Source organism: Poecile atricapillus, chromosome Z, assembly GCF_030490865.1.
Source record: "Poecile atricapillus isolate bPoeAtr1 chromosome Z, bPoeAtr1.hap1, whole genome shotgun sequence".
NCBI lineage: Eukaryota > Metazoa > Chordata > Aves > Passeriformes > Paridae > Poecile > Poecile atricapillus.
The window spans coordinates 3222673-3234822 of NC_081289.1; the positions used below are offsets into that span (position 1 = coordinate 3222673).

Genomic DNA, 12150 nt, shown 5'->3' on the forward strand with positions numbered 1-12150 from the left:
ATTTGCAGACAAATGCAACTTTTTCAGAGAAGAAACCATTCCCTAGAACTCTCCTAGAGGAGACTTTCTTGCATCATTTTCTTGCTCCACATTCTCAAAGGAACAAGACAGAACTGGCAGTACATGAGCTCTATCTTAAGAAATGTCCTTACCTTTGGTGCTTTTGGGGATAATCTGCCCCCAGCGAGGTTTGTACTCTTGCTGACTGATATACTGATTGAACAAGCCATCTGCAAAACAAAAATTTTGCTGGATAAAACATTTATCCTTCCATTATAGCAAAATCACTTTTAATGTGGATAACTTCAGCCTAACTCAATCCAGTATGCCAATCCAAAGCCTCCATTTTCAGTGAGTTCTCCATTATGTGTCAGTTAGTTTGCTAAACTTTTGTTAGTTGGTTAAACTTTTGTTAGTTTGTTAATGAACTAAATGTGCAAGCATTAAAATAAAAAGAATACTTGCTACTAGATCAATCAGGAATTATCCAGTTTGCCTGCCAGGTCGTGCCAAGTGTCTATAAATCTCCAGTGTGGTGAATTTAATTAAGAATAGAATTCCTCCCCCTTATTTAAGCAAAAGGAAAGTTGCCAGTGCATATAAAATTCAGCCATTTTAGTGCACATTAAGTTAAAACTAGGTCAGACAGCATCTCTAGAGCTTCATCTGAGAAGAGAAGGGAAGCAGAGCAGATTGTCTAAATGCTGTGATATGGGACAACCAAGCCCTGGATGAAACACAAAACAATAGTTTACACTCTCTTCAGAGAGTTAAGCAAGAAGAGCAATAGAGGAGGTGTTGGATCCCAGGCCAGATGTGCTAAGTGCAGCGTTTCTGTGAGCAGCACCGGCTCCAGCACTTTATCCACACTCCCCTCGTGCCTTCCACCTCCTCAGTACCCAGAGGCCAGTTCCTAATCCTGTTCAGATGCTATCAGTCTGTCACATAAACACCAATTTTCTGTAAAAGAGACTTGTAACACCCACACTCCCTAGGACTGCTCTCCACTCTGGCAAGGGCTTGGCATGTGGGGAACTTGGTGCTGTTATTCTCCAAATGTCTCCTCTGAAACACCTACCTCACCTTCTGTAGCACAACAAACTATGAGAGCACCTGAGCACTGCTTGCCTGGCTACAACTCACCCATCACCCACCATCTCAACACAATCTCTTCCTGACTAATGTTTCAGCTGTATTCATGTATTATTGCATTACCTGGAAAAAAAAACAATAGGAATTTAATAGACGATGAACGCCTCTGCTTATTTATACAAAAGCCCTTTGTAGATATATAGGCAAGAAAGAATGATCCTCACTGAACACATCCCTATTTATTTAGAAAAAGGTAAAAATCTTTGTTAAGCATGACAAAAGACTCACAGAAAATTTTAAAGTGTTTCCTGGCATCCTGTAGTTTGTCGTGACTGAAATCCAGGTTTTAATTAAAACCCAAGCCAGCAGCAAGTATTTCCTTGGAGAAGATGAATGCTCTATTTAGAGACCATCTAACAGGAAAACAAGGGCACTCAAGAGCTCCTGAAAGGTGATGAGTTTGGTCTGAAAATATAAAACTTTTATAAACTCAGCTGTGCAAGTTTTTCCAAATAAATACTCTGAAAACATGGCAGACTTTACTTTCACCTCAGCGCCAAAACCAGCAGCTCTCCCCCCACATTAGGTAATCGAGGAAAGCCAGAAGTTTGCTCAATGTATGTAGAAAGAAAAGTGGTTTATTTTGGGTTTAATAGCAGGGTTCTTAACTCCCACTTCTTCAGCATTTATGAAGTTGGGACAACACATGAGAGGCTCGAAGCTTGAGATCTCATAAATTCTGATTCAGAAAAGCCAGGCCTAATAGAACAAATGCATGTGCTGTAAGAAATCCCACAGTGACTCAGCCACAAACCCAGACAGAAATGCAGCTTTTTGGTTATCGTTACAGCCTTGGGTCTGCAAGACAGAAACCAAAACCGTATTTATCCCGATGGCAGCCAATAGATAATTGGACATAAATAGCTCAAAAGGATGAATTACAGCACATAGGATCTGAAAGGGTGATTTAACCTCTCTCCCATGCTCTACACCCACAGGCTGCACTTGTCAAGATATGACGCTTCTCCCCTACTGTGCCTTCAGCCTCTTTTAATAATGCTTCTTGTCTTCCATGGGACATCGGTTTGGAAATACTCCAGCTTGCTTCCCAGAAATGTTTCCTTCTGCTGGAAGCAGTTCCACATTCACTCTACTTGCATTGCAAACCAGCAGCAGCTTGTTTTGGAAGCTGAATCACCACCTGTCTGACACCACCAGGGAAAAAAAAGGAGGATTTCTAGGTGGATTCTGTACCCGACGCCAGACCTACGCCAGCGCACTCCTTATGTTCCTTGTCAGGAGAGCACTGCTGACCAAAAGGTCTCCAAAGCTCCTGTGAGGCACTGAGGATCAGATCTAGGCCTGCTCAGGTCTGTCAGCTGTTCCCAATGAATCAGGAGTTTAAAATAAATTTTGAGACTCTTGTCAAAAAAAAAAAGCGTCGGGTGGAAGTTTTTAAATGAAGTGTTTTCTTTTGCTCCAGAGACCTCTCACTTCAATGTCCACGTTTACTAAAATTACAGCCAAAAAAACGACTTGTACTATTTTCAAGCCCTTTGCAGCAAGTCATGACGCATTTTGGATGTAACAACACGAAGTTCACTGTGATTAAAGCTCGGTAAATTCTGCCTCCCCGATAACCCAAGTCTTTATTTTGCCAGCCAATTGCAGGTTACTCAGAAAGGATTAGGACAAACATTGTGGACAAAAATATTTAACTTTCTGAAGCCACTCAGGAGCAAGTTCTATCAAGTTTGGGGGTTTTTAGACAACACACATCTCCAGGAAGTGTTGCTGAAAGCTATTCACTTCACTGCCAATGGCTCAAAAACCTTCAGAGTGACATTTAGCCCATAATTTCTGGGAGCTGGGGTTTGAGGTTTCAATATTTTTCTCAAACCAAAGAAAAGTAGCCAGAATACCTAAACAGTTTGAAGCTTTTTGAGTTACAAGCTACCTTCTATAGAAAACCTGAAGGAGAGAGATGTTCTAGCAGATAAAAATCCAGCTGTTACTCGACAATTTCCTCAAGATTTGGGAGAAACAAGGAAACACCATTTTTTTCCCAGCCTCAGAGGTGTAATATTTTCTGGCACTTTGTTCTTCATAAAAATGAAACAAGGTTTGCTCTCAAATCCATGTAAGTTATCCTTCTTCTACACAAACTCTACCATTTACTTCCCAGAGGCTTTGGATCCCTATCCAGCATCTCCCCTCCACATATCCCAGTATACATAGCAGCTTTCTCAAAACCAAATCCAAACAATATTAGATGGTAAAATTCAGGTATACGTGTCTGTCTAGAGCTTCCAGGGGAATACAATTGCTCCTGTGCATCCTGTTCCTGTGAATCCTGAGTTCTGGGAGACACTGGGAGCCTGCAGGCTGAGCATCAAAACTTCTTGTTTGTCACACAGGATTGACTTGTCACCAGATAAACACATGTCACATACTGACATGAGCAGTGCCAGAAAGAACACCTCAGTCCCTGGAATACTAATAGGAAACAAGCAGTTCTTCTACCCATTCCAAGCAGCTTTCCACGTCTACAGGAGCTGTGAGCAGTTCAACCAAGCAATTTGCACTCCACATACTCTCTGTAGGAATATTAAGCAGATTTTTTCCTTCAGTAATATAGGCCCGAAAGCTATAGGAATGGATCCAAATGTGAAGCATTTGAACCGAGTCTGTGAACCAGCTGAGATTTAGGGAACCTTTTCTTTTTGAGACGAAGTCAGGCAGCTGCCAGAGTTTCCATTTGCCCATTTTCTAAGTGTAACGCACAAGTCAAAAGAATCAGTGGGAAAAGTGTGGCTGCCTGCCACCGAGCTCTCAAAAGAAATCATCTGGTGATGTGAGGTGGAAGACAGCGTTCATCATTAGCAATGCAAAAGAACAAGAGTTAGCTCTGCCAGCACTAATTCTTGACCACCTACTCTTTTTCTACATGACTAAGCCTATGGAAATAGCCCGCGAGAGATGCAGAGCGTTGCACTTTGTCAATACCCACCACTGCAAATATCAAACTCTCCAGAAGACATTTTAGGCTGCACTGAGTGTGCAGTATCTCTGTCAACCTCACTGCACTTCTGTTTGTGCCTTTAAGGCAATGAACTCCCAGATCAGCAAGCGGTCAGGAGTTCACATATTCATGCCCAGTCTGCAACAGAACAGTTGCTCTTTGAACGATTTCAGGGATAATTTAAGGATCTGTATGTCTCAATTAACTCTACACTTCAGCTACACTACACAGACACAGGACTAAAGTTAATCCTCTTTTATTTGGAAAAACAACACATCAGACAGGAGTTCAGTGGTAAGAACACCCACACCTTAGAGACTAAGCAGCAAGCTACTGAGACTTCACAACAGAGCTGCTAGGAAAGTAAAATGATAAAAAAATCATCACATAATGGCCTGGGTTGGAAGGGACCTTAAAGATCATCTAGTTCTAACCCCCATGCCACAGACAGGGACACCTTTCACCAGATCAGGCTGCTCAGAAAATGCTGGGAAGCTTGACAAATGCAGAACAAAGTAAGGACAGGTAACTGTGGAAGATCACAGGGAGCAAGTAGGAATACATAGGAATACTGCAGGAGAATGTGCTGAAGGCTGAAAACCACTATTCCCATCCTACCAAGAAGAATCCAGCTGTTAAACACCATTAATATTCAGCACCTTGACTGCCACAACTTCAGACAAATTGTTCCAGCTGCAGTTTGAGGGGGTTTTGTGGATATCAGAAGAGGTTTTTCCTGTTCTCTCCCCCACCCCAGCCTGATCAGCTCCCTGTCTGGGTTGGCCATGTGGCAGCACGAGCACCAGTGCCAGGGACACACTGTCCTGAGCAAGGGCAGGATTGACCCAGTTAGTGAAAACCCGCAGTCTTGTCAGCTTAAAGCAAATATGGGATGCAGCCTCGGTGTCTCGGGATAGATAGCACTTCTCTCCAAAGGGTGCTGGGAGGCGACAGAGCTTTAAATGGGTACATTTAAAGCTGAAGACAGCATAAAAAATGGCAGGAGGATGGGGGAAGGAAGGTTAATGTATTCCAAGGCAAGCAAAATCATTAAGGATGACCAACAGAGCGATGGGAGATGCGCACACTGACATTTCACTTCAGCTAGCCAGGTGCCGGATTAAAATGAAGCAAAGTAAACATCCCCATGCATATTTTTCTGTCCCTCAGAAGCAGTGACAAAACCTAATGATGCTCTTTAAGACTCTCCTGCTAAATTATCCACCGTCTGTTACTACCATGACTTGCTTCTTATACTTGCTGCAACAATAAAAAGGCTAATAAAACAAGCTACAGCATATTCCTCCAGCTCATCTAAGTGATGCTGAGCTCCTCAGCCTCTAAAAAGGGACATGATTAAAAAAAACAGGGAAGGAGGATTATCCACATCAAATCTGACACGAAACAAGTGTCTGTCAGACAGGACAATACAAGACCTACAGTTTCCTAACAGGCTGGTCCTTTGACAGTACTTCCACACGTGGAAAAGCAAAGCACTGCTGACAGCAGCCCCACTCTCAGCATACGTTAAGTAATAAAAGAAATTAATAAATAACAGCTCAAAAAATGAGGCTACAAACATTCACTTCATTAGTGTCCAAGAAAAAAATTCCATTTTTGAGAGTACTTTTTCAGTACATTCTAAGACTTTGAGTGAAATTCCATTCAAGAAATCATTTCCACTCCAGCTTGCAATGAAGTGGAAAGAGGACAGCCTCCAGGCACTGAGATTAAGCCATGGCCAAGGCAGCAGAGCGAGGCAATGATAAAATCATCACCATCAGCACACAGCACTCCTCTGGCTGCTGCAACGTCATGGTGGGCTCATCAGCTCCCTCCAGGCACTCGTGTCTTTGAGACACAGACAGAAACAGCTCCCTGCTGCTTTTCCAGCCTGCAATCCTCCCCTGCCCTTACGGTTCAGGAGGAAGCTGCCAGTTGCAAAATGCCCCTGCATTGCAGGAAGCTGCTCACGCTCCCAGCCCAGCCAACACTCTGCTGTCTCAGGAGGATGACGATGAACATGGCAATTCTCAGTCCCAGTGCTTGTGTAGCTGCTCCTGGAGCTCAGCGCAGGGCAGGTCTGCACTGTTCTGTCAGAAGAGAAACCTTGAGCCAAACCCATAGAAAACTATTCACTGCAGTTTTGGAGGACCTGTTGTAATAACCTCCTTAAAACTGCTCAACTGAATGGCTTAATCACAAAAAGATGGTGGGTTTTCACGGAAGACAACCTTTGGTTTTCAAGCTATCATTTCCATCACATTCTGAGAACCACTTCTAGCTTCCTTGGTACAAACCACACTGATGTGAGTCAAGCAGGTACACTGGCATCTTTCCAAACATATTACGAAATGACTGATTAGCCCAGAACTAGAGAGTAACATCTCTGGTGCCAGCTATCCATGAAATTGGTTCACTAAGTCCCTAACTCTACTGGCATCAGACACAAAGTTTTCCTCTTACACCAGTACAAGTCTCCCATAATGAGTGACTGCACAGAGTCAAAAAGCTCTACACCCACAACCAAGAGCACCTCTGTTTTATCAGACTGCAATCCAAAACTGCTGCACAGGTCCTTAGAATCACTTCAGTGCAACAGCCCCACTCTTTGTGTATCCTATTCGACCAAGAGAGAGTACATCTCCCTCTTAGGAGTTGAGAGCTGTTTATACACTGTGTTTTTAAGCAGAAAGCTTCCAAGTAAAAAATTAATAGCAGTTCCAATGAAACTGACTGCCCTGCCAAGGTCCCACTCTACAAAGGAAAACAGGTTCTGCCTCCAGTCACTGACTTCCACACAATTCTCCAAGGATTATTTTTCCCAAAAGCAAAGAGAGATTCCTCATCCAAACACAGCGGAAAACTTTTGCCTGAACACCAACTTGGTGGTGAGCTCCAACCAGAACCCATGATCCAGACCACCACTGAGAACCCTGGTCTTCTGCTTCCCTGCTCACCATTCCAGTGACTTTCCTGACAGTTTAAGCCCATCCCCAGCTTGCCAACGCTTACATGAAGAACTTGTCTTTACCCACTCAAGTGCACCTCCTAGTCATCTCTGGGAGAAAGAGACTCCAAAAGTAGCAGTGGTAAGAGATTTCATGAATTTTTATCCTTCAACACACACACACTCACAAATCTAAAAGCTGACAGCACACCAGAAATGAAACAACACATGGACCTGCCAATTCTACTACCAGGCACACTAACATTCAAAAGAAGGTAATATTTCACTGCGCTTTTTTTAAAATTCATGGATCAGATTCCTCTGATTCTCTTACCATTCACAGCTTTTTCTATCAGCTCTTCACAAGCATCGAAGTCCCCCTTCAACACCAGTTTGTCGTGCAGGTCTGTCAACATGGGGTGCTCCAGAGCAATCTTGGTTTTCTTCTGCAGCGACTCGAAAGCCTCGGTGTAGTTGTGCTGCCGAAAATGCTTTAGGCAAAGGCGAATGGCTTCCTGTTCACGGTACTACTGGAACACAAGAAAACCTCTGAGACATGGAGATTTTTCCTTTGACCAGCACTGCTGGCAACCACCAGTGAACCTGCCCAGAGACAGGATGTCTTATCCACGCTGCACAAACAACTCGCGAGCTCACGGCGGAGCACCGTATGAGAGGCATTACAGGCTGTGCAGGCATTTACTTTCCAACAGTATAGAAATTATACAATTTGGTACCATCCAATTTAATAAGCATACAAGGAGAGAGTGCACAGTGTCCCAGATCTCTGGGGTGACCATTATTTCCCCCCCATCTGCTTGGCCCTGCTGTTCAAGGCCTACACGAAGCACAGAGCAGGAAAAAGCCTTCGCTATCAGCGTTACATAATTTGATTGTATGACTCTTACATAACAAAATAATTTAGAAGAGTAAGTAGGTCACAGCTTTTCTAGAAGCAGAAGGAAAAAAAAAAAAGCTGTGAGAATGGAAATACTTGCAATGACCAGCACTCCTGCTACAGAAAGGCAGAAGGCTGACCCCAAATCCTGAGGGTTTGTGAGGGTTTGGGATCAGCAGCACCAAGGATTTACGTGCACGTCAAAGTTTTAACTTCTAAATATTCTCCTGCATCTTGAAGCAGAACCTCTGCTTTTACACCACGGATGGAGGCACAGCTGCCCATCTCCCACTCGGCTGTGGGAAGGGGTGAGAAAGGTGAGAGAAAACCCACACTGGGTCAAACATCCTGGCACAGACACACGAGGGAGTAGTAAACTCTGAGTAAGAGCTACAATTTTCAAAGCTGCTAACAAGATGCATAAGAAACACAGATTTTTAAGTTGGTAAGTAGCAGAACCAATTTTTTTAAATAGACTTTTCAAGCCTAAATTCTAAGGCATTAAAGAAAAAAAGAAATCTCAATTTCCATCTTTAATACACAACTACTGTGGTAAAAAACAAATGTAACTTTAAGCATCTATAAGACTGATTGAATTACAGACAAAAGATTTTAGACCTAAATGGACATTACTGCAAAAAGTGAAGTTTATAGTATTTAAATGAATAGAATCTTTCTAAAAACCTGGAACTAACACCGACATTCAACAAAAATTTGTGCTCTCAAAATAATGGCTCAATAGCAAGAATCTCATAAACTGAAGCAGCTAAAAAGAAACACGGCCATGAGCTGTATTTTTAGTTCTTAATCCATCAGTATTTCACAGCTGCAAATAGCCAGAACTATGCATTTTTAGAAAACCAGTTCCCAGCCCACATAAAGGCCAAGGACATGTACCGATAAGAATGCAAGGCTGTAGCAAAGGAATATTAAAGCTAAAATAGTTTTACAGCACAACTGGCAAAAAACAACTCCTTTTTTTTCATTCCAAGAGATGCTTAAGACACTCTCTTTAAGCAAATCTTCACTTGCATGAGTCAAGGCCAAAATCAAATCAAATTTTTTGTACAAAGGGATAGCAAGCAAAAGGAGAACTGCACATCAGTAACTACCAGCTTCCAGATTTTTAGATCCCTCAGTTTAGAAATTAGACAAAATGTAGACCTGGGACAGAGGGTACCTCCTCCCTTCCACTGAGCCTCTTATGACTGATATGATTTGACTTAGAAAGCAGGGAACAACTTAGATGGAGTTTGGCCACTTGATGCAGTAAAGAAGTTTATATTCAAGCGACTCCACAGTGGTACTTCAGAAGTTAAATGTAAAAACTTGCTTTAAGCAAAAAAAGTGGATAAAAACTATATAAAAGGCTCCTTCTAAAATGCTGTCATACAGGTTTAAAGAGATGACAACCCAAATAATAGCTTTGATCTGAAGCTGTAAATAATTCCTATGGTTAAAAACGTAACAAGAACATGAGACTAAGACATCAACACTGTCAAATAAACTCGTAGAATTAAAAATACTTATGTGCCCATTATCAGAAGTGGTACCCCGTGATAAAGTACGCCTTCTCAGGTGCTGAATTATGTCCACTCCTCATGAAAAAGGGGCAAGGCTTTTTGGAGGCAGTAGGCTGAGCTGGACAGCAAGGAGAAAGTGCTGAGGAATGTTTCAGTCCTTATCCATTATCCCCAGCTCCACTCCCCACAGGAGAGGAAGGTTTTGTTGGCACAAAACAAAAAGGAAGGGCAATGTGGTGTAGAACTTTCCTCTCATCTGATGTCGCAGGCAGTGAAGAATTATTATACTCCAAAAACTCTGAGATTTCCAAAAACACACACGAAAATATTCCCACCATCTGAAAGAACTGGAAAAAGCAGGTCAACCTTTCTGCCTTTCCCTAAATATGGGACAGCACATCCCTCTCTGTGGATCCAGCAACAGTGGCCTCTCCCCTGTGAGACAGTGACATCAGTGACACATGCACTCATCACCAAAAACTTGGCAGTGGATCCTAGCAGAGCCCACACCATCATGACTCAGTCTCTGCACTGCTGCTTTGGGGCTCCAAGCTTTAGGAGAACAATGCTGGCACCCCTTGAAGAAGCCGTCCCTACACACAATGCTGACCAGGAAAAGTGCCGATTCCACGGGCTAAGATGGAACAAAACAGATACAAACATCATCACTGCATGACTCCTGACCAAAAAAAATGAAAAAAAATCAGAGCTTCCTGCTCGTAGCTACTGGGCCAAACTGCCAGACACACCACCATGTGCAGAGCCAGCAAAAGGAAAACCATTAGCAGCTTCTGTCAACTGGACTTTTCAGAACTGGACATCCATCATCAGCTGATTCATGACCACAACACCACTTGGACCATAAAGCAGCTCCAGACAACTTCCACTGTGCTGGTTATTTAAATCCTCCACAAAGCAGCTCATGATGCTGGTGTAAATGAGCACGAGCCAGGCACCACAGTCACACATGGCTTCTTCACCATTCTGACAGCATCATGATCTGGTAAGGGAGTCTCAGTACTCATCACACACAATATCTATCTCCTTCTAAGTTCTTCCTTCTGGAAGCAGAGATACACTGCTCCACTACTCAGTCTTACTCAGCTGGGAAGGATGTCTTCTCTGCAACACAATATGAGTTTCATTAATCGTTCCAGAAGATCCAATGCACAAAATGTATCAATAAGATGAGTTCTGCTTCGTAGTGTGCACTTCCCTCCCACAGGAGAGGCCTATCTTATATTTAATTAAACACGGGTTATAAAAATAAAGTTTAGAACCCTTTGAACTTTCTGTCTATCAAATGACAAATGGCATAAATCATCTCATCCCACAGTCCAGTGGCACCAGCCCCACTGTGTTCTGAGGTATTCAGCAAAAAGACAGTAAGAGGGAAACATCTAAAGTGTAAGACACCAATATGGATTCTCTTTAAAAAAAGGTAATTTTTATACCCTGTAACAAAAGCTGCATCTGTAACCCAAAAGGCTCTGGAGTCCAGGGACTCGAGTTAAAAGAATCAGAAGGCAAGAAGAAGGAGAAATGGAATCTGGTTTTGTTAAGATTCATTTACTTTCCAATACAAATACTACTCTCCTAATATTGTCCCTTTCGGCTCAGTGCTCCCTTCTTTCATGTTCTTCTTGTCATGTCTACCTGGCAGGTTTTTTGGGTGATGCTGGTGGTTTTGGGGTTTCTTGGGGCTGTTTTGTTGGTTTTTCAAAGAGAACAAGCAGATAAAATTCAGAAAGTTTCCCTTAGGGTCAAAGTCAGCCATGTGGTTTCAACTATGCATGTTTGCTGTTTTAATAGCTGCTGTTCAAGGAATTAAAAGGTCACATCACTCCAGTAAGAGAAGTTTCACAGGATTCTGAGACTGGGAATCTTCAAACAAACAGGCATCTAAAATGCAGGCCTACCTTGCTGTACCAGTTGAGGCACGGCTGGACCACATCTGGATCATCAATGCCATTTAGTTCAACATACCAGATACTAAAATTGAAGCTAGGTCCCCAGGATAAGAGTGGAACTGGAGAAGAAAGGAAAAGGAGAAAAAGTATGCATAAACATCAAACAATCACTATTGCAACAGAATGTTTTTAAAGTTTACACAAAATTCAGCTTCTGACTTAAGTTCTAGCTCATTTAACTTAGCTTAGGAAAATTACCAAATGCATCATGTTCAAGTTTGTCATTTAAAGCAACCTGTGCTGAGCAACATTAACACAGCAGATCATTACAAAGCAGAAGCTTGCTTTAAGCAGAAGAGCAAAAACACTATCATTAAAAACAGCTCCAAGAGGCAACAAGCTTTGACAAGCATGGGAATCACGAGCATACTAGCGACAGTATTTGCTCCTCATAGTACATTTATTTCCCCATTTGTCAGCAACAATTATTTTCCCTAATGGTGAAGACAAGAAGCTTGGGTATTTTACATTTTACAAAATTAGTAACATCTGCAAGTTGTGGAGGAGGGAGGGAGGGATAACTGTCAATTTCCAACTTAAAAACTCTATTTTTTTTTTAAGCTTTAATCTGTGCAGTTTCTTTGCTGATACTATTTTATCTGAATATTAGAACAAATGGACTTGAAATACTAAAAGACCTATGAAACACATTACAGCCTCTTACCTACGGCTTCTCTACCACTCTGGGTTAACAT

At 42.3% G+C, this 12150-nt stretch overlaps 1 protein-coding gene across 3 annotated transcripts in view; it reads right to left on the minus strand.

Moving 5' to 3' along the window:
• Positions 1-12150, minus strand: part of LOC131573505 (muskelin) — a 93140-nt gene that overhangs the window by 52514 nt on the left and 28476 nt on the right. For 2 of the 3 annotated variants that reach the window (XM_058827513.1, XM_058827514.1), the window contains 3 exons: positions 11405-11514; positions 7399-7591; positions 153-230 (listed from right to left, as the gene is read on the minus strand). In XM_058827513.1, the coding sequence (XP_058683496.1) occupies positions 153-230; positions 7399-7591; positions 11405-11514 (381 nt within the window). Of the gene's footprint in view, positions 1-152; positions 231-7398; positions 7595-11404; positions 11515-12150 lie in introns of all 3 variants that reach the window. The other variant, XM_058827515.1, reaches the window with a different exon arrangement.